Here is a 21379-nt window from a genome sequence, read left to right as displayed (position 1 = left end):
TTAATATTATGATGATTTTCTCATTAAAACTTGAATGACAGTAGATATTTGAATTAAACATATATATATTTTTTATCTATGGACAATGCTTCCAGTTACTGTTTTTGACCCGTTCTATCACACAATTACTCCCGAAAAAAGACCATTACAGACTTGCAGTGCAATTATGGCCAAAATTGGAATTTTGAAAGAACAAAAAAACGAGATATGAGATATAAGCAGCACCATGTAAATGTTTTTAGTGTTTAGAGTTTAGGATGCGATTTTAGGTTTAGAGTTAAAGAGTTTAGATTTGGAGTATTTTGTTAATTTCTTAAACTGAAATAAAATTTTAGGCTATCTCTACAACTCTCACGATTCATTGTGTGTTCACGTGACGTGAAGAAAAATGATTTTTTTTTTCTTTGGTGTAAGGAAATAATGATTTTTCGGTGTTTTTATCTGCTTTTTTAAGTTAAAGCATGCTGTTATTTTGTTTTCAGAGAGGATCGAATCTGGGTGAAGTGGTATAACACCCACGCAACTATGCGGGCGCAAAGATTTAAGTCATTTACTATAGAAATATGCTGCATGCATATTAAATAGGCTATGATTCTTGACAAAAATTTCTTTAATTTATCCCCGAAAACAATTTAGAATAGGCTAAATTGGTCGTCATTACTCATGCAAAGATTTAAGTCATTTACTATAGAAATATGCTGCATGCATATTAAATAGGCTATGATTCTTGACAAAAATTTCTTTAATTTATCCACGAAAACAATTTAGAATATAAAACAGACGCCCACCGTGGGGCTCGAACCCACGACCACAAGGTTAAGAGCCTTGCGCTCTACCAACTGAGCTAGACGGGCTTGTTGTTTACTAATCCGTGTAAGTTAATATAGTATCATTTCTTGACCAATCTTTACTGATCAAAGTTGCTTACCCAAATGAAGGATTCTCTTGACAATACAATTCCATTAATGAAAAAAAAACAATTAAACAAAACTAAAAAGATAGACGAACAAAAAAAAAAACTCACCAACGATTTAACATGATTCTTTCTGATCTTTTTTATCTACCATACAGAATTATAATGCCTTCCCTAAGAGTTCGAAACCAGAAAAAAAAACCTTTTAGATCGAGAAAGACGCACACAGATCGAAAATGTCGTTAAGGAGCATTTCCATGTGAAACAAGACAGATCAGAAAAGAGGAGGACTAACTACACTTTCTTTTGTGAGTCTTGACTTTTGAGATTAGTAGATTGCTTATGACTTATGATAAGTAAAGCTGCGTCTGCTTTATCACCTGATAGAAACTTCAATCCTCGTGAGGAGTAGTTGCACTAATCGAATTTCTCTCCTCCATTCTGCTTGTTGCTCTTCTTCGACTCCTCCTTGATCTGCAACTCATAAGATACAGCATTAATTAGTGGAGTATGTGCAAGTAAAATATCAAGAAACATATCATCAAATATGATATTAAACTCATATTTATGTGACCACATGGTTATGTGAACTCGCAATTGATAGCTGCGTTTGATGGCAACGCAGAGAGATAAGCTACTTATGCAAGTCTCTGTTTTGGGAATATTATTTTACCTGCTGAAGAAGCTTCTTTTGAAATCGGTAACCCTGATGGAAAGTAAGAAAATTTTACATTACCACATTGTCAATGATTTCATCAAGAATTACTAGACGCTAACTAGAAAGGAAACTGAAGATTCAATACTCACTTTGTCAGTTCCGTAGATGTAATCGCAGTAAGTGAAAACTGAAGCGAAGTTGCTCTGGCTTTGTCCTCCAACGTAGTGATGATAATCATGATACTCAGCTCCACCATAGAACGGAATGTATTTTGTCAGAGTCCATGGAAAATCATATCTGCAAAACATAATAAAACATCATACTCTTGAAATACTTAATTTGCTTTAGATGGTCTAAGATGAGATGCTTATCATTTTGAAGGACGTTTTCATATTCAGCCAATGGGAATGCTCACCAAAAGGTTACCTAAGCAGACTCTAAACGATCCTCAAAAGCTAAAAGGATCTAAAAGTATCAGAAAAGGCTAGTGCTTACCTTAGCCCCACCAACAACAAAAAAGGTGAACCACACTATTACCCCCTCAATCATAATAAATTACATATATGTACTAACAAAGGAAAGATGAAAAAGTTATGCTAAAAACAATGCAAAAGTTGATATGATGCATACATAAACGAATAGAAAAACCAAAAGCAAGCAAGAAAATAAAAAGAGAGTTTTTTTTTATTTGATTTTCTCTATTCATTCTTCACTAACCCGCTGTGAGTTTCAATGGCTTCAATTTGGCGTAAAGCTATCCACAACCAAAAGGTAATCATGTGGCCAGGAGCAATCGCCGGTCCAAGAAACGTCGGGATCCCAAGAACCAAAACCTCAGCCCAATGTGCATAAGGAGCAGCATATCCTATAGGAGCAGTGTACTCATGATGGATATGGTGAATCTTCTCATAACCCCATTTGCAATGGAAGAACCTATGGATCCAGTAGTTTGTGTAATCCTCTACCAAGAAGTAAACCACTAACTGTGCTACAATCTCCAAACAAGATGGTAATGGCAATCCACTTCGAATCTCAATCATCTGTTAAACACACACACAGAATCGCCTTCATTGGCTCAGATTCAGTCAAAATATACTATCAAATCTTATAAACATACATCAATATTCCGTCAAATTCGCAATGCCATTGCCAAATTAAACTCGAATTGAAGGACATTCGAGCCGGATCAATTCGAATTGCTTTTTCGATTTTGAAACCCAGTAGCTACAAAACCCAACATAAGAACACACACTCTCTAGATTATATCGATTGAGATACAAATCTCTGGAAATTACCTGGATCGAAGGATAAGAAACGAGTTGCAAGGGGCCAACGACGAGAAGGAACATCTTCATGACGTCTCTGTAACACCGGAACATATCGGAGAACGAGTTCTTCACCTTGGGCTGAATCTTATACCGATCGAACCAGCCAGATGCAGATCGCAAGGATTCGACGATGACGAGAGGGAGAGGAACGAGGGAGAAGATGAGGAAGAGGAAGAGAATGTTGTGGCAGTAGAGGTAGTAATCGGACTTTGTGGCGGAGTAATCGAACCACACAACCTCGAGCCTCGTGAGGTTTCGACCTAACGCCATTGACGCCTCTTCAACCGTCGCGTAAGGGATCATTGTTCAAGACGACGAGACTCGTTTTTCCGGTGACGGCGACGGTCGTTGACGTGAGATTGAGATTGAGAGAGAGAGAGAGAGTGGAGAGTGTCGTCGTTGTTTAGCTGGATTATTTGGTCTGTTATATTTATATATATATACTGATTTGGCGAATATTTGTTTTGATGACGTGGCTTCATCGGTCCACCAACAAATGTGATGTCACTTGACAGGTAACACTATATACAGTGGAACCGGATAGAACCAAAATTACTTTCTTTGGTGATCCATGCAAGTCTATTTTGCATGGAGTTTTATATCTTAAATCATCTCTAAGAAAAAATTGTGCTACCAAAGTGTTATTAGATATCAATCTTCCTTACACAAAAGCCGATTGTGCCTCCCAACATTTCCTGTGCTATCAAAAAGTTACTTCCATCAATTTTCATAAAATACAAAAACAGTAGTATTGTTAAAAGACATACAAGCATGCATTGCAGCACTGACATGGACACTATCCAATATATTTGTTCTCATGGTGGCCCCTGGAATTTTTTCAGAGGGCAAATAATTTACAACCAATAATATTTTTACTTTTTGTGCATCGTCCCTTCTTGTATCGTTAAGACGAATTTTCGTATTTTTTATTTATTATTGGATCATCGTCTACTAATATTACCATTTCGTAATTGAGGAATCTTGATTTATCATATATATGACATGCATGTTATTGTATAATTATATACATAAATGAGTTACACTAGAACATGAGCAACGATTTAGGTCGTAACTTATTAAAATTGGATGTCAGTCTGAATCCAATATATCACTCCAAGCTTTTTGATTCAGACGTTTTCAATCATTTTACCAACATCTGTTTACCAGTAACGTTTTTTTTTTCCTTTTTGGACATCACCGGTAAGTTTTTATACTAGACTTTTTTTTGTCGTCAACTTATTACATTAGTTAACAACTTGTACAAGATTGAAATCAGGATACAACATAGTTCTGGAGATTGTTTCGAACATTTTTAGAAGTTCTAGCTTGTACGTTCAATATTTTTTCTAGGCAATATTAATTGGGATATGTCAGATTAGTTTTCCTCTTGGAAAAAGGTAGTTGTTCTCGGCTTCAAAAATAGGAGAGACAAAATGGCCTTACTAAAGCCCATCTAAAACCAGCTTATTCAAGCACACATTGATAATGAGCCATTTATTTTAGCCCCAAAAAAAGTGATTGATCAGGCACCAAATGTGATGTTTTGTTCCAACGATCAACAATATGTTTTATTGTTTGCTTAATAATTATCGATAGCCAAATTTTGTTCATTACGCCAACTGTTGGTTTTAAAGAGAGATTTTTGCGAGTAGTGAACTGTTGAAATTTTTTAGCCATTTTAATTTTAAATTAGCGATTTGTTAGTCTCTCAAACATGTCGCTTTAATTTTGTCAACAAGTACAATATAAACATAGTTTAAGCTTACTACTCAACAACATATATAATTTCGGTGTCTCTCAGCGGTGGCTCAACACGGGTGGCTCAGTGGTTGCCCCGCTGGTTTGTCTCAGCTTTTGGCTCCTCCGCCGTCTACGGCATTGGTGTGGCCTGAGATTTTTCGAAAGTGTGTGTCCGATTATATGCGATAGCTCTGCGTTTGTGTATAGTTCTTGGTTTGTGATGGCTCTGGATGTGATCCGATGTAGATGGTGGAGTATTACTGGACGTGATTGTTGAGGTGTCGGTTTGTTGTTGCGGCTAGTTTGTAGATGTGGGAGCTGATTCTCGAGGAAATTCGTTTTTTTCGGGAATGGTAGTCCGAGGTGACTCTCCGATGGCCCTTGCGGGCTCCCTTGTCAACGGTTGCAGGTTAGTCCGTTACGGAATCCGGAAATTCCGTTAGTTCTCGGAGAAGCTGTAAGCGTTTCTCTTTTGAGGTTTGAGGGCTGGCCTCGGGAAGATGCTCGTGGCAACAAAGATGAGAACTCTAGTTCTTCGGAGCTGTGGCAATTACGGGGTGGTCTGCGTTTTGGCGTGCGACTGCTGCTTTCCCGTCTGGTTTTGCTTCGGTTTTATTTTTAATTCCATAATCCATTTTCTTATGCTTTCGTTGTTGTTTGCTACATTTGTCGGATTTGTTAGTAGTTTTTTATTTTCGGTTTTTCTGATTTCTTTGTAATCTCTGTAACTTCTGTAAAAATTGGTAATATAATTTTAACATGTTTACCAAAAAAAAAAAACATATATAATTTCATTAGTTTGTTAAATTAACATGCCTAAAACTGGACACCACATAGCCTCGTCTTGTTTTTATTGGAATTTCTTTCTTTAATTTCTTTCAAGGGTTCATACAATTTCTTCTATTTATTCTAGAACCCCTTGGAATCAAATATGTTTGGGGCAGCAATTCACGGCTATATGACATTGGCTATTAATTTGACTTTCGTGGCATATGTTTTTGATTTTTATGACAACAGTGAAACATTATACATATATAGCAAAACGTTGAAATACATATTAAAGTAATACAAAATTACAAATGGTATTACATCACGAAACGTGACATTTGAAATTCTAAAGTCTATGATTTTCGTCATGAAAATAAAATATATTTTTAAATGTAACACAAAGGATTGTTGTTATAAACTTGTAATACTCTGAGCGCTATGCATAAAGAAAAGCAGACACCTCTAAAAGAAAATCGTTAAGAAAAATACTAAAAAATTACTTACTTTTTCAGTCATATATCAATAATTTAAAATGTTCTTCTATTTCTGACAATTTATTTGTTTCGAGCTAAATAATTGTACATCTTTGAATACAATAGGTCTTCTACAGTTTTCTTAAAAACAGTGTTATTAGTCTACACATGTCCACATTCAATGGCAGACCTAAAAATTAAATTTACCGGAGTCAAAATATATATATTAGATCTAGAAAATAAATTTATAAAAGTCAAAATATATGTATTAGGTATAATTCAACTATTTAAAAGTATCTGAACATAATAATTTTTAAATTTTATCTTATATATTTTGCTGATAGTTTGCTTATAAATTGCTTTTTTTTTTTGACAACGCTTATAAATTGCTTATAATATGTATTATCAGGTTTTTGAGCCAGCATAGGAAGTTTCAAGAGAAGGTTGGCGAGTGTGGTGCGGTGGTTCCATCTATAGCGGTGGATAGAAAACCAAGAAGAAGATGATAAATAAATCCTTTCAAAGCATGTTACAAATGATTTAAGTCTTCTGGAAAGAACAAAAACCATGAAAGAAAAAGATAAGATAATAATAATGATAAGTGGAAAAACTGCTTTGTTTCAAACACTCGCTACCTTGTCTAACAAGAAACCAAACAGTAAAGAAAATATGATTAACAGATAAAGGGTTGAAGAAGATCTAAGTCTGCCCAATTCCTTGAGGTGAGAAAGGATGGATTGGGAACACTTCATTGTTGGAACCTAAATCTCATAGATTTGAACCTTCAACCTAGCTACACCCATGGCTATTTTGACTTCCGTGGCATGTGTCCATGATTTTCATGACAATAGTAGAACATTATATATACATAGCAAAACGTTGAAATAAATTGAGGCTATAAGCCAATCATAATATTAAAGTAATATACAAATGGTATTACATCACTAAACGTGACGTTACATTTGAAATTCTAAAGTCTACAATTTTCGTCATGAAAATAAAATAACATATATAAATTCAAAAGTAATAAAAATGATTGTCGTAGACTTTGTATATTACTCTGTCTCTGTGCGTTACGCGTGAACGTGAGTACGTATGGAGTAAGAGAAGTGACCCACACGCGCAGGGCCGTGCTTAATTAACAAATAATAACGCATTTATCTTAGACACCTTTAATATTAGCAAGTTTTAGAGCCCCCAATTTTGTGTAATTTTATTTAGTATATTGGTCAATATATATTTTGGTGTTATTTTTGTGGTTGAAAATTTATTTCATAAATTAAGAAAATAGTATTAGTAATCTCTAATATTTTATTAAAACAATTTTTAAATCTAATTTACAACTTATTTCTTCTTAGAAATAATTATATTAAAATAGAAAAAAATTCTTGTCATTTGCCTTAGCCCCTTAACACTATAAGCACGGAACTGCACACGCGCCTCTGTATGGGACTTAGAGCATCATTATCGGTGAAACTGTTATTGAGTTTCTTAGCAATTTTTAATTAATAATTTTGGGTTAAGAAACTTATTAAAAATCCAATAATTTGTATAGTTTATCGGTAAACTCTAAATGGATTCTAAATGGATTCTAAAAAGTAAATCGTGGAGATCGAAGTTCATCTTCTCTGTCAAGTCAACTTCATCTCCTTCCACCTCCTTCCATTCAAACTGATTCACCATATTCGCCACATAACACTCGAGATGCAGCTTTGCCAATCCAATCCTAGGACAAATCCTCCTCTCTGCTCTATTGGTTCCTTCCAAACCACCATATCTATTCCAATCTCCGCCACATTGAAACCCCCAGACGAAGGATGTCGTCGGAGACCTTCCAACACCACCGCCCTTTTCTTCATCTCTTCTTCCACCAAAGACTCTTCATCCACCAAAGACTTGTGGGAGCCGAGAAAGAAGTTTTTTTCGGGGGAAAAAATTTTCAGCAAAAATTTTCGATAAAGAAGAAATGGTCTGGAACAAAAAAAAAAAAAATTTCAAGCCAAAATTTTCCAAAACACAAGAACCAATCAAATTCTGCCATGTCATTTATTAGGATCGATTCTTGAAATCCCTAAATAAGGATCGATCCCTGTGTTTAAACCCATTAATTCAATTAAAAGATGCTCATTAAATCAGAAGAAACCCAGAAGAAACCACCAATAATGATGGTCTTATGAGTCGACGACACTATTAACAATAGCTTTACAACACGTCCCAAAGTTATTTCTTTAGACAGTGAGAAGTTGAAAACAAACGTCGGACCAATCTCAGCCACACAAGACACGACTACTGAACTTCTGTTTCTCTACTATTTTATGTCTTGACATTAATGAATCTTATTTTCGTTGAGGAATTTATTTAATTCCCACTAATCAGTACCTTCGTCTCTCTGTATTTGTTTATGTTTTTCTGTTTACTCCTTTCTATCTATTTGGTTATATATCACCTTCGATTTTAGGGTTTGGATTTACGAAAATTTGTTTGGGTTTCTCGTTTTCTTGATTAACGTGTCAAAATTCTACAAAACCAAGAGTTTTGTTTTCTATACACTTAGGGATTGTAGAAAAAAGATGAGTCTCTCAAGTAATCAATCTTCTAAAAGATGCAGTAGGAAACTGGTATTATTTTTTTTTCTTTTATAGTATATGGCCTTTTATCTAAGACTTAAAAATTTCCTCCATATTTTTACATTTTAATTGTTGCGGGCTAAATATCCTAAATAATTGTACCATCTTTGAATAATAGTTTTTCTACAATTTTCTTAAATACAATGCTACCAATCTATGTATTTCCATATTGCTTAAGATAACACAATACGTAAGAATCATGATAAGATATCATACTATAATATTATAATGTCGACATGGAAAATAATAAATATCATAGTATAAGAACCACGTCTATATTACCAATGCCTTTATTCGGATGATAAAATGTACTTCCTCTGTTCAGAATTATTTGATGTTTTAGAAGGTTTTTTTTGTTCAGAATTATTTGATGTTCTCACTTTTCAATGCAAAATTTAATGAATTTTTATAGTTTTTGATATTTTATATTCTGCAGATTGTCTTCTTATTGGCTGAATGATATTTAAATGGATTATAAATAATATTTTTAGTATAGGAAAAATAAAAATTAAATGAATCCTTAAACTGTATGCAAAAATTTTAAACATCAAATAATTATGAACAGAGGGAGTATTTTATTTTGGTCGGCTTGGATTTAAATGCTAAAAGTCACTTATATGTAAGAAAAATATATATTTGAGAGGAAAAAAAAACATGTGACACAAAAAAAGAGTAAAGCAGAGAATCCCTTTATTCGCTTCTTTGCCAAGCAAACCAGCAAAACCTCTCAATTTCTTTCTTCTTCCTTCTCCTCAAGCAAAGTCATCACTTTCACCAAATGTCAGATTCCATTCACCGGAGAAGAGTTCCGAATCCGGTCGGGAACGGTGGTGGTCGGAGCTCCAGGACGAGATGGACGGCGGCGAAACAGCAAGTTTCCGACAAGAAGAACCGAACAAAATATACCAATCGGGTTTTCGAAAGAAGCTTCTCAGAGCCGAGTCTCAATCGCCGTCGCGACGGAGACAGTAATTTCTTGCGGCGACCATCGCCGATGAGCGGTTTACCGACGGAAGAATCTGATCCGAATATCGTCTGCTTGCCAAGGATTCGCTCTGAGGTTTTCGCTTCTTCTCCATCGTTGTTGAGCTTATCTTCGCCGTCCTCTCATGAGGTATCAGACTCTGTTTCTCTCACCAATTTTCATTTCTATTTTACTATTTTTTACTATTTTGAATTATCAAATTCATGATTTCAGTTCTGTAAACATTTTAGTTTACTAAGGTTTGAGATTTTCTAATTTAAGCCTAATCTTTTGACAATGTTACAATTTAACCCTTACCTCTGCTATTTATAGTAAGATGTAAATTCTTCAGTTCAAGAAGTTTCCAAAATCATTGAATCTCTCTTTCTTTCTTTTTTTCATTCTTAATTGGAAACAAAATCAGGGTAATAAACTGCAAGCAGCAAAAGTAGTGATTAATGTAGCAGTTGAAGGAAGCCCTGGACCTGTAAGAACAATGGTTAAATTGAGTTGTAACGTCGAAGAAACGATCAAACTCGTCGTTGAGAAATATTGTGAAGAAGGACGAACACCTAAACTAGATCAAGGTGCTGCCTTTGAATTGCATCAATCTCATTTCAGCATCCAATGTAAGCGATATATATACACAATTTGTGTTACACCACTCTTCTATCCAATGCTAATTAGTTAATTTTATTCTAAAGAAAAAAAAAAAGATAACTCTATCCAAAATTTAGTTTTTAACATTTTGGATATAGGGAAAAAAGAAAAAAAATAAGTGTTCACGGAATAATTTTTTGGTGGAAAAGAAAACAAATCAATTGTTTTCAGTTTGATGTGTAGTAGTTTGATTAGGTTAGATAAAATATCTATACTAGGTATCTAGTTTTGCTTTAATCTCCAACAGTCATGGAAATGGTACTCAAAAATACTCCTGGATCATGTGAAAGAAAGAAACATCACGTAATTCATATGAGCCATAACTGATAGTCAAGAAAAGGGTTACTTGAACCAATGATATTTACCTTCTTCTTTTTCCACGTAATTGAAGAAGTGCTAACAAATAAAATATACTTAATTTGATGAAATTTTCAGGTTTGGAAAAACGAGAAATAATTGGAGAAATAGGAAGTAGAAGCTTCTACATGAGAAAGACAGTTAATGAAGCAGGAGTTACGTTCTCCGGGATTACTCCGGTAAGAACGAACCTTATTCCATCGTCAAATTTGATCGAATCGTGCATTGCTCAGATTATTGGGAAAATCTTAAGGAGAACGAGAAAGTTATGGAACATATTGGTATGTACGCATTGAGATTAACCAAATTACACTTTTGAGCGTGGCACGTCATATTTATTTTGTGCTTTTCTCATACAGTAAGGGGGGTTTGTTATACATAAAATTGTACAATATATATATATATATATAGTTTATAGATCTTTAGATTCTACGTCCTATTATCCTATATACTTGTGAGATTAGGATAGCAATATTGGTCAAACTTTAAATGGACTATGATTAAATACGAGTGTATGTATATATATAAAATCGTGACAGTGGTAAAAAGATAAAAGGGTTATTAGTATCAAAGATCGAGAGAAAGCGAAAACGTACGTACACTTGCCACTACCACCTAGCTCGAGTAAAATATTTGGTGACACACAAAAAAAAAAAAAAGGAAATGAGAGTCGAACCTTCTAGTCGAGTCGGAGTCTCTGAGAGTATCATCTTCTTCTCCGTATTTTAAATCAAAAACTGGTTCTTTTCTTTCTTATAGCAGAGAAGTGGTCGTCGATATCGCCATTTTTGCTCACTCTGTCTCGCTCTTATCCTAATCCCGTCTTTCCTCGAATTTCTCTCCTGATTTCGTTTCAAAGCATAAGTTTTCAACTATTTATTCCTTTTTGAGGGTTTGTGTCGATGTCACATTAGATCGGAATTAAGTAAAGACTGTCCCTTGATTATTCGGGATATAAGTTTTAGATTGGGAATCGAAAGTTTCATCTGATGCGTTTAGGTAGCGGAACCTTAGGTAACCTTTAGAAACTGGCCCTGCTTAGTCCTTAATCACCAGTGGAGCATTCAAATGTTGAAAAAGGAATGGTTTTTTTTGGTGCTGTAAAAGTGTAGTGTGATTGTTTCTTTGTCTCCTGTGGTGTTCTGTTGATTCGTGACATGTGACTTCGGCGGAAATGAGTTAGGATTCTCTAGAGTAATGTTGGATTCTAGGCTAAGATTCTTCCTTCACAAGTGTGTAGCGCTTGGACAGGCCAAGCAACTCCACGCACAGTTAGTTGTGAACCGCCGTGACTACCTTGAGTCCATCTTAGTCCACCAAACTCTTCACTTCACAAAGGACTTCTCTAGAAATGTGGTGAACTATGTCAAAAGAATCCTCAAGGTGTCCACAACTTCCAAAAGTCTGGATACTTTCTCGTGGGGATGTCTTGTCAGGTTCTTGAGCCAGCACAGGAAGTTTCAAGAGACGGTTGGTTTGTACATCGAAATGCACAACTCTGGAATCCCTCCGAGTTCACATGCCATGACCTCAGTGTTGAGAGCTTGTGGTAAGATGGAGAATATGATTGATGGTACCTCGTTTCATGCTCAGGCTCTTAAAAGTGGATTATGTGGTTGTGTCTATGTTCAGACTGGTCTGGTGGGTTTGTATTCTAGACTCGGTTACATTGAGATGGCAAAGAAGGCTTTTGATGATATTGCTGAGAAGAACACAGTTTCGTGGAACTCGCTGTTACACGGGTATCTTGAAAGTGGGAATCTAGACGAAGCTCGCAGGGTCTTTGACAAGATTCCAGCGAAAGATGTGGTGTCATGGAATCTAATCATCTCGAGCTATGCAAAAAAAGGTGACATGAGCAATGCATGCTCTTTGTTTCTAGCGATGCCTTTGAAAAGCCCGGCTTCTTGGAATATTTTGATCGGCGGGTATGTGAATTGCAGGGAGATGAAACTAGCAAGAACCTACTTCGATGCAATGCCCCAGAAGAATAACGTCTCCTGGATTACAATGATTTCAGGGTACACAAAATCGGGAGATGTTCAGTCTGCCGAGGAACTTTTTAGACAGATGTCCAAGAAAGACAAACTCGTTTATGATGCCATGATAGCTTGTTATGCTCAAAACGGCCAGCAAAAGGATGCTCTGAAGCTATTCTCTCAGATGCTTGAAAGCAACACATGTATTCAACCGGATGAGATCACACTCTCAAGTGTTGTAGCAGCTAATTCACAACTTGGTGATACAAGTTTTGGTACATGGGTGGAGTCTTATATAACCGAACATGGAATCCAAATCGATGATCTCTTAAGTACCTCTCTGATTGATCTTTACATGAAAGCCGGAGACTTTGACAAGGCATTCAAATTGTTCAACGATCTAAACAAAAAGGATACAGTTTCTTACTCAGCTATGATCATGGGATGCGGGATAAACGGCATGGCTACAGAAGCAAACAGCTTGTTTAGAGAGATGATCGAAAAGAAGATTCCTCCAAATCAAGTAACATTCACAGGGCTATTATCAGCGTATAGCCATTCGGGTTCGGTTCAAGAAGGCTACAAATGTTTCAACTCCATGAAAGACTACAACCTGGAACCTTCAGCTGATCATTATGGGATAATGGTGGATATGTTGGGACGAGCCGGGAGGCTAAAGGAAGCATATGAGCTGATCAAGAGTATGCCGATGCAGCCAAACGCTGGAGTTTGGGGAGCCTTGCTTTTAGCCAGTGGGTTACACAACAACGTTGAGTTTGGGGAGATTGCGTGCAGCCACTGCGTTGAACTGGAGACTGATCCTTCTGGTTATCTTTCGTATCTTGCTAATATCTATACTTCTGTTGGTAGATGGGACGATGCAAGGAAGGTAAGAGCGACGATGGAAGAGAAGAAACTGCGTAAGACACTTGGGTGTAGCTGGATCTAAGCAGGGCCATGCCTATGGATATAGATTTCCGGTGTGAAAGAGATAGACAAACTTTTCAAATCATTTTTGTGTATTTGGGTTTAGAATCATCAATTAACATGGGTGTGAAAGAGATTGTCCCTGGTTTGGGTAAACCAGAACGTGCTGGTCAAGAGATAAGGGAACAAGATTCAATTTCTACATCCAAGAGTGGAAGAACCCGGATGAAAAAAGTTAAGAAAAACAATCTTTTAAGTTACAAGCCAACAACATAAAACCTAAACCTTGAGAGTCTTGGCATGTAGAACTAGAAACCGAAACACAAAAGACCTACGAGTTCTTTTAAGGAAGAAATCAAGTTAAGGGGATGTTGATGTCATGAGAGAGCTTGTGTCGTGGATCAGAAGCTAAAGGCGGTGTCCATGTTCCGATGTGGAGAGAAGACGACATGGGACGGATGGTTCCATGATCAGATGCATTTGAAGAGGTTGGCATTGGAGAAGACATAAAGTTGTTGTGGTTCTGCTTCTGATCTTGCTGATTCGTCCCAGCTAAGAAACTTCCAACGACCACCTGAATAGGAGTGGCTGCAACCAGCAAGCCAGCGACTCCACCGCCTACTACACGTCCATCAGGACTAGCCAACGACACAGTCATTCCACCTGTTCTGCTCCGTGTCCCATCCGAGTCACTTGGCATGAATGATCCGGATAGTGACAATATCTCAAACCGACCCTTCAAAGCACAAAAGCAACTTGTCAAGAATCAACTAAAATGATATGCAATCTGATTTCGGTTTGGTACCAACCGGTTAGTTAGTAAACTTTGGTTTGGTTGTTTCTTAACAGTCTATTTCAGTTATCCTCAACAGAGATTGAGAGTGAAAGTATACCTCATAAGTCAATGTACCGCCACATGATTCAGGCTGTCGAAGTGTAACACTAGAAACGACACCGTTTGCGCAGAGAACGCAAATAGCAAGGGACCCTTGTTGCGAAAACGATATTATCTTCTTCGTTACGTCCTAATATTAACCCAAATTTCCCCCACCAAAATCATATCATCAATTACAATTACTCCATTTTATAAACATTCAACTTTTTAAAAACAAAATATATATATATATATATAATCAAATATTTTCCTGACCTCGCCTGCGTTCACCGTAATTATATGCGGCGTGAAATTAGCGCCGGCAGAGGAATGACCCCATTCACCTTCAATAAGCACAACAGCAAAAAAATACATGTAATATACGTATAAGATACGGTATAAAACATTACATCCCCGTATATACGGACAAAAAGATGTATTAAGCTGGAAAAGGTCCCACTTGAAAAATAGAAGCTTTTTCTTTTCTTTGCATGTTTCAGCTTAAGACCCAGAAAGATCCCAAAAAATCTCTTTTTGTAAACTTTGAAGTCACGAGATATTCAGATTCAGTCTTTGAAACAAGATTTTATCAGACAAAAAGATATTAACTTATTTTTTTCCAAGAAAATGATTTTACCTAAAGTCTCGACTTGGTACTTGGTCTTGATGAAGGAGCTTGTTGTTGCAGTTGCTGCTGGTTTCACCTTGCCACGTTTCCCAGATGCCGAGAAATCGATGACGTGAGAAGTCGTTGGTGCGGCTGATGATATCGGATTCGGCGATAGCGCCGCCGCTGCTCCGTCGTGTCCGTACTTCCTAGGGCGTCCACGCTTCTTCTTCATCGGCACGGTGGAAAAACCTTCAATCGCTGGCGGCGGAGGATTCACCGTGTGTAAAAAGGACCTTTGCGGCGGTGGAGCGACGGAGGTCGGAGGTGGATTTGAAGTTTCTGACCTTGGAGCCATGTGGAAATCTAACGGCGCGTTAGATCTCACCGGCGTAACGCCACCGTCGCTCTCGCCGGTTGTTCTGACAACTTCTCCGGTAGACTCCATATGTTAGTCGATTTTTTTTTCTTGTTTTTGAAAAACTTTATAAAGATTTTTGGGATAGAGGAAGATTTAATTTCCCGAATCCAAAGCTTAAACCTTTCAAGAAATTAAAGGAGCAAAAGACCAAAATAAGAACAAGAATATTATTTGTTAAAAGAAAAATGGAAAGTAAGTCGAAAATCAGATTAATATCACAGAAGAAGGAAATCATTCAAGAAATACATGAGAAAAAAATTTCTTATGTAGAAAATATTATTTCTATGAATTACAGACTTGAAATTATTTTAGGATGAAATTAGGAAATGTTTGAGAGGAAAGTGAGGAAAATTAGATATATTTATGCTGTTGTGGGTTTAGATGAAATAAAGAAAATGAATATATTTTGATTTTGAATATGGAAATATCAAGAATTCAAGATTAAAAAAAGGCGTTTCCTTTATAATTTAATATTTTGTTTCAGGCTTTCAGTTCATTTCCTTCCTAACTTTTTCCTTGTCTGTTTGTTTTTAATTGAATACTGAATAAATTAAGTAATACGAAAAGGAAAAAAAAATTCGTGAAAAGGAAATAGAGCGTTATGATACAACTCACAATAAATTTATATTTTAATTTCGAGAAAATAATATTTATTTAGTATATAGAAATTCGTGTTTTTTAGCTGGAATCCGATGGGATAAAATTAATAAATTAAAAAGAGAGATTTATATATAATAAATAGTAAGTAGAAAAACTGAAAGTGGGTGATACTAATTTCTGATGTTTTAAATTAATTTTTAAAAGACAAAGGTGGCCTGCAGATAAGAGTTGTTTTTTCTTTTTCTTTCTCTTGCCGTGTTTTTATCACTGTTGTTTTGAAGTATAGAAATTGAATTTAGCAACAACAAAATAACGTCAATATTGGAGGACACAAATCATGTAAATATTGTCTTTTAAGTTTTTAAAGTGATTTACTTTTTTTTTTCTATGCTAACTAACAAATTATTTCTAAACGTCCTCAAGCTAAAAAGTTCCAATCACACATGGTACTTTGATTTAGTAACTCTCACGACTCTTAAACAGATTCAACATTGAGTAATGAGTAGTTATCGTTATTTCATTTTTCTTGTTCGGACGCTCCAAGCGGTTCGTCCATATTCTTTTATTTTGCAGTGTAATATATGCTAAAGATTTATATATTAGAGTTGTTTAGTTTATGAAGTGTATTTTTGTCAATTATAAATTAAGTTAAAACGGTTTTGAAATTTCTTAGAGTGTCTTTGTTGTTAGATTGATGATTATTATTTGACGAAGTGAAACTATGCCATGGAGTGACTTCTAGTTCTAGATTACATAATCTCGTATTGAATTTGGGATTTTATCGAATAAATTCATACAAAAAAAGGGAAAAGGAAAGAGATTCATGTTGCTGTTAGTACAAGAATCATATATCTTTTTTTTTATCTCTCTTCCCAATGAAGCTTAATAGCTCATAATATGTTTTAGGTTATTTGAAACTAAACAGCATTTAATAATGCTGCCATTGTAGCTCGAAACAGAAACAAGCTGTATTAACATGGCCGTGCCGGTTAAACTGAAAATGTGGCAATCATCATTTGAAGGACACACTAAAACTGAATAGTGCACGATCTCGCTCTTATTGTTTTTATTAACAAAAAAACTTTTGACGGATATAGTATGGAATCTTTTTTTTTTTTGGAACAACTGATAGTATGGAATCTTACATGATAACTTGATAAGAGGTAAATTTTATAAATTATTGAAATATCAAAGTGAACGGGACGTCTCAAAAATCACACCAAACGAATTTGAAATCTTTCTCTTGAGATTTATATAATATATATACGTATCAACTATCAACCTATATTCCTACATAGCTAGATATTATCAACATGATAATTTGTATTGACGTAAACGTAAAAAGGAATAGGTAAACAGAATTGAATATATAGTTTATATTGGATTAAATTTATAGTTGAAATAATATACTGTTCAAAATTACAGAAAACATATGAAAACGAATAGTAAGTCAAATCCATTATGCTATTCGCTAAAATAAAGAATGAACATAAGCTCGTCAAATTTTAGGCACAGCTAATTATAAAAAAAAATACATTAAAAAGTTCAAAAACTAGTCTTCGATTATTTTTGCATGGTGCTAAACCAACTTCGACCGTCTGTTTAAGACCGTGGGATATATTATATAATTGTTTGAATAAATATATCATATACGTATATAAAGTGGCTAAACACAATATTGTTTGTTAACGTTGCTCGTATTAGCCCGCGTGTTAGGACGCAAGGATTGAAGATTTCGGGCTGAGGACATAAATTCGTTAAAGTTTCGGATTCGATTCCTTTCCTAATGTTCTTTAACCTGAATTGCGAACGAATTTGTTCATCTCCGTCGAGCTTGACTCGGACCACTGTGCCAATAAATAAAATAAAAACAAAAACGTTGTTCGAATCAACTAATATTTTGTGTGTTCTTGTGTTTATGGGTAATGGAGGCATTGGAGGGTCTTATTCTTCTTATACATCAATAGTACTAGTTATATTTCTTTCTTTTTTTATCGCCTTTCGCTTTTTTTTTTTTTCACAGGTTTAACTCAAAATGATATCTACCAAAGTAATCAGTGTCACCTTGAATTACAAGCAATTTGTTTTTGAGAAAAGACGTGTATAAATACAATTTTCTTTGTCAGCAATAATAGTTTATTTTCTTTGTCTTTCCTTTTAATATTTTCACAGGTTTAACTCATAGTGATATCTACCAAACTAATTAATGATATATTGAATTATAAGCAATTTTTTGCAAAAGATATATATATTGTACCATTTTCTTGGTCAACAATAATAGCTTATCACTTTGTGTGCTAATCTAAACATACATATAGCAGTATAATATGTAGGAATAAATATTTTTCCAAGGTTTGGTCTACTTTTTTGTTTAAATAATTTAAAAAATGAAAGTAATCGTGAATCATAAGTATATATTTGCATTTTATTATTTAAGGGCGGATATAATATAAATCGGGACCACAAAGCATTGACCCTCAACGATTAACACATAATCTGCCAAAATCAAACAAGAAAATTAATTAAGAAAATAAAGTTTAGGAACCAGCTATTTAGTAGTGGTAACATTTGATATTATAATTTGAGCTATTAGAATACGTTTCTTTTCTTACTTTTATATTCCGATATGTGCGTTTCGTCCATAGTTATATATTTGTTAAGAAATCCATAATGGTCCCTTTTTCATTCTATAACATATAAAATCTTTTGATAAAGGATGAAATAGGGAGAGAACAAACTGACATCCAAATCCAAATCGAACAAAAATAAAACTTTGGCGACATTTTTTTTCAACCTGAATAAACCGACTTCCGAACAACCCGAACCAGATTGAACCAATAAACCGTATGCCCAAGACTAGTACAAGCCATCAAAATTAAGATACTGTGACAAATGTTTAAAATAAATATTAAGATATTTTAATATTACATGTTACTTAAAAAATGTTATCCTAACGTAATGGCAAATGGCAATATGTAAAACCATGTGAATACAGGTGGTCAATTATAATTAAATGAAATCATCGGCGTGCTATTAAAATTATGTTAAAAACACTTACAAGATTTTGTGTCACTTCCACAGTTGCAGAAGTTTAATTTCCCTTTAAAACTTTTATTAGATTTTTATAGGTTTTGTATTTATCTTTATACAGAGATATAAAGTTTAATAATACTAAATTGATTGGGTTCTCAAAATCAATATGATTCAACCTTTTGCTGTTTTTTGTCGTGATTCAAATTTTTTGCTAAATATCAACTATATGTCGTCAAAAGAAAAATTGAATTATATGGCAGACAAAAAATGTATACGATGCACATAAAAGCGTCAACACCATGAACTAATGGAAACCTAATGTAATTAATTTAGGCCGAATAAGCCCAACAGATATCTTACATCACAGCCCAGCTTGGGATTAAATGTATATTTGTTTTACATTTACAAATATAAAAGTATTTTATTATAATAATTTATCAAGAAAATATAATCCATAAAACACTTCTTAGTTCAACAACATCATGTGATATAATTATACGGGATTGAATTCTGATATTATTAATACATTAAAGAGTGAATGCAACTCACTAGACTACATGCAAGTCACTAGACTACATTGGTCATGTATAAAATAATATAAATATCCATTTACAAATCATAAATATAAAATATCCATTTAAAATTAATTTACTTCCATGATCTTATTTACTCTATTTAGGCCATCTCTAACACAGAATAACAAGAGGATCACAAGGGGGCCCAAACTTTTTCTTTAAGATTTAAAATTGCAAAAATGGTTTATTCTCAGTAGGGCTGGAATTATTATCCGGTATCCGTTATCCGATCCTGTATCCGGTCCTATCCAATCCGTAAAAACCGGATATTCGTGTAGTTCGGATCCAGATCCGGATAGTGAAATTAAGTATTCAGTTATTTCGGATACGGATCCGGATAATAGAAAATTTTTAAATCAGATATCCGTTATCCGTTTATTAAGATTTTGAAAATTTTGAAATCTTTGGATATGCATTTAATTTTTTGTTTTAATTATGTTCGAAAATTGTTTTTGGTTTAACTCTTTTACACATGATTGAAATTTATATTGCATGATAATTTTCTATTTCAAATTGTGAGAGAAGAACATGAAAAATAGATAACACAAAGATATACAGATAAATTAACTTCTTTATTACTATTTTCTCATTTGTTATGTAAACTTTTAAACTTTGTGTTATTTGAATGCTACTTGAATGCTTTTAAATTTTTGGTATTTGTAATTTTTGCTATGATGATACATTTTAATTATATATGTTATGTCATTATAATTTTAAAAATTGAAGACTTTTTTTTAAACAACGAAACCGGATATCCGGTCGGATATCCGTAAATATTCGGTTCAAACCGGATATTCGGTCTCCGGATATCCGGAGTTTTCGGATCCGGATCCGGATAATAAAATTGATTATCCGTCAAATCCGGAGCCGGATCCGGATACTTTGAAAAGTCCAGATATCCGGCTCCGTTCCAGTCCTAATTCTCAGTAATATGGTATCACTAGAGTCATCCTGCTGAACCCGTATGAGTGGAGTATGACTGGACAGGTGTTGGCATATGAGAGGTCGTTGGCCAAGAATTTTTTTTTTTGGGTTTCTCTTTCAATCGAAAACATTTGGTCGGCTAAATTTCATTTCCCTCTCAAACGAAATCGTCGACGCCAGTGAAGGAGATTATTTTCGCCGACCAATTAAGAAATGTAAGCATATCTTTCGTTTTAGTTGATATTATAGCTTTGTCGAGTTCATGGGATGAAATTAGGGTTTCGTTAATCTGGGATTTCTTTGTGACGAATCGTTTCTAGGTTTTAGCCTATGATCATGAGTTTGATTCGTCATGAGATTGATTCATCTGAATCTGTTAGTTATTGGGGTCCGATGATTCGAGCTGGGTTTGTGCTGATTACGGATTCTAAATAAAATCCTCTGTTAAATAAAATCTTCTGAGATTGCAGAAAGAAGGAGAGGAAGAAAACGCTGCGTATATCCTAATGCAGAGGATATTCCCAAAAGTCTCAAACATGTTCTGAGAATCTATGGTGCTTACCTCAGGTACATAGTAGAAAGAAGAAGAATTTGGAATGCTTTAATTCAGAGCATAATCTTTGAGCAAATGAAAACGTGTAGGAACAAGGAGAAGCTGAGGATGGCTGTGGATATAGAGGATGTTAGGACTTAGGAGAGGAGTTGAGATCATGAGGCACATGCCTGTGCATCCCAATGTCGTCACCTTGAAGGAGACTTACGAGGATGAGCATGTCGTGTATCTCGTTATGGAGCTTTGTGAAGGAGGTGAGTTGTTTGATAGGATTGTTGCCAGAGGTCATTACACCGAGAGAGCTGCTGCTTCTGTCACTAAGACCATCATGGAAGTTGTTCAGGTTCGTCTCTTGATTTCTTCCACAATTGAAATGGCTCGGGGTTACAGAATTTAGA

The 21379-nt window shown here is 34.9% G+C and overlaps 3 protein-coding genes and 1 non-coding gene across 4 annotated transcripts; 1 reads left to right on the top strand and 3 right to left on the bottom strand.

Annotated features, from left to right (window-relative positions):
- Window positions 1-781: 781 nt before the first annotated feature.
- TRNAK-CUU lies at window positions 782-854 on the bottom strand. The gene has a single exon. It is a non-coding gene; the product is annotated as a tRNA-Lys (tRNA).
- Window positions 855-871: 17 nt separating this feature from the next.
- LOC18028613 (methylsterol monooxygenase 1-2) lies at window positions 872-3308 on the bottom strand. The gene is made up of 5 exons (XM_006413562.2): window positions 2867-3308; window positions 2289-2611; window positions 1721-1868; window positions 1587-1619; window positions 872-1387 (listed from the first exon to the last, which is right to left on the bottom strand). Exons 1-5 carry the CDS (start codon window positions 3200-3202, stop codon window positions 1331-1333), a joined length of 897 nt encoding a protein of 298 aa, XP_006413625.1. The 5' UTR covers window positions 3203-3308; the 3' UTR covers window positions 872-1330.
- A 5942-nt stretch (window positions 3309-9250) lies between these two features.
- Window positions 9251-13505, top strand: LOC18028612 (pentatricopeptide repeat-containing protein At4g22760). Its single transcript, XM_006413561.2, has 4 exons — window positions 9251-9621; window positions 9896-10100; window positions 10567-10769; window positions 11668-13505. The coding sequence occupies exons 1-4, from the start codon at window positions 9286-9288 to the stop codon at window positions 13414-13416; spliced, it is 2493 nt and encodes an 830-aa protein (XP_006413624.2). The 5' UTR covers window positions 9251-9285; the 3' UTR covers window positions 13417-13505.
- An 80-nt stretch (window positions 13506-13585) lies between these two features.
- On the bottom strand, window positions 13586-15665 carry LOC18028610 (AT-hook motif nuclear-localized protein 2). The gene is made up of 4 exons (XM_006413559.2): window positions 14906-15665; window positions 14545-14612; window positions 14288-14419; window positions 13586-14130 (listed from the first exon to the last, which is right to left on the bottom strand). The coding sequence occupies exons 1-4, from the start codon at window positions 15321-15323 to the stop codon at window positions 13750-13752; spliced, it is 999 nt and encodes a 332-aa protein (XP_006413622.1). The 5' UTR covers window positions 15324-15665; the 3' UTR covers window positions 13586-13749.
- Window positions 15666-21379: the final 5714 nt, after the last annotated feature.

Source organism: Eutrema salsugineum, unplaced genomic scaffold (genome assembly GCF_000478725.1).
Source record: "Eutrema salsugineum unplaced genomic scaffold, Eutsalg1_0 scaffold_1, whole genome shotgun sequence".
In the NCBI taxonomy this organism is placed as follows: domain Eukaryota; kingdom Viridiplantae; phylum Streptophyta; class Magnoliopsida; order Brassicales; family Brassicaceae; genus Eutrema; species Eutrema salsugineum.
This window is presented reverse-complemented; position numbering and strand designations above follow the sequence as displayed.

Bases quoted from the DNA above. Each gene is read 5' to 3' on its own strand.
- LOC18028613 (XM_006413562.2), bottom strand. From the start codon at position 3,202: ATGATCCCTTACGCGACGGTTGAAGAGGCGTCAATGGCGTTAGGTCGA. The intron at 1,869-2,288 runs GTTAGTGAAGAA...TATGTTTTGCAG, and splicing joins GCCATTGAAACTCACAGCGG to ATATGATTTTCCATGGACTC. The intron at 1,388-1,586 runs GTAAAATAATAT...TATGAGTTGCAG, and splicing joins AAAAGAAGCTTCTTCAGCAG to ATCAAGGAGGAGTCGAAGAA.
- LOC18028612 (XM_006413561.2), top strand. From the start codon at position 9,286: ATGTCAGATTCCATTCACCGGAGAAGAGTTCCGAATCCGGTCGGGAAC. The intron at 9,622-9,895 runs GTATCAGACTCT...AAACAAAATCAG, and splicing joins CTTCGCCGTCCTCTCATGAG to GGTAATAAACTGCAAGCAGC. The intron at 10,770-11,667 runs GTATGTACGCAT...GGCGGAAATGAG, and splicing joins GAAAGTTATGGAACATATTG to TTAGGATTCTCTAGAGTAAT.
- LOC18028610 (XM_006413559.2), bottom strand. From the start codon at position 15,323: ATGGAGTCTACCGGAGAAGTTGTCAGAACAACCGGCGAGAGCGACGGT. The intron at 14,613-14,905 runs GTAAAATCATTT...TGCTTATTGAAG, and splicing joins GTACCAAGTCGAGACTTTAG to GTGAATGGGGTCATTCCTCT. The intron at 14,131-14,287 runs GTATACTTTCAC...TGTGCTTTGAAG, and splicing joins GCGGTACATTGACTTATGAG to GGTCGGTTTGAGATATTGTC.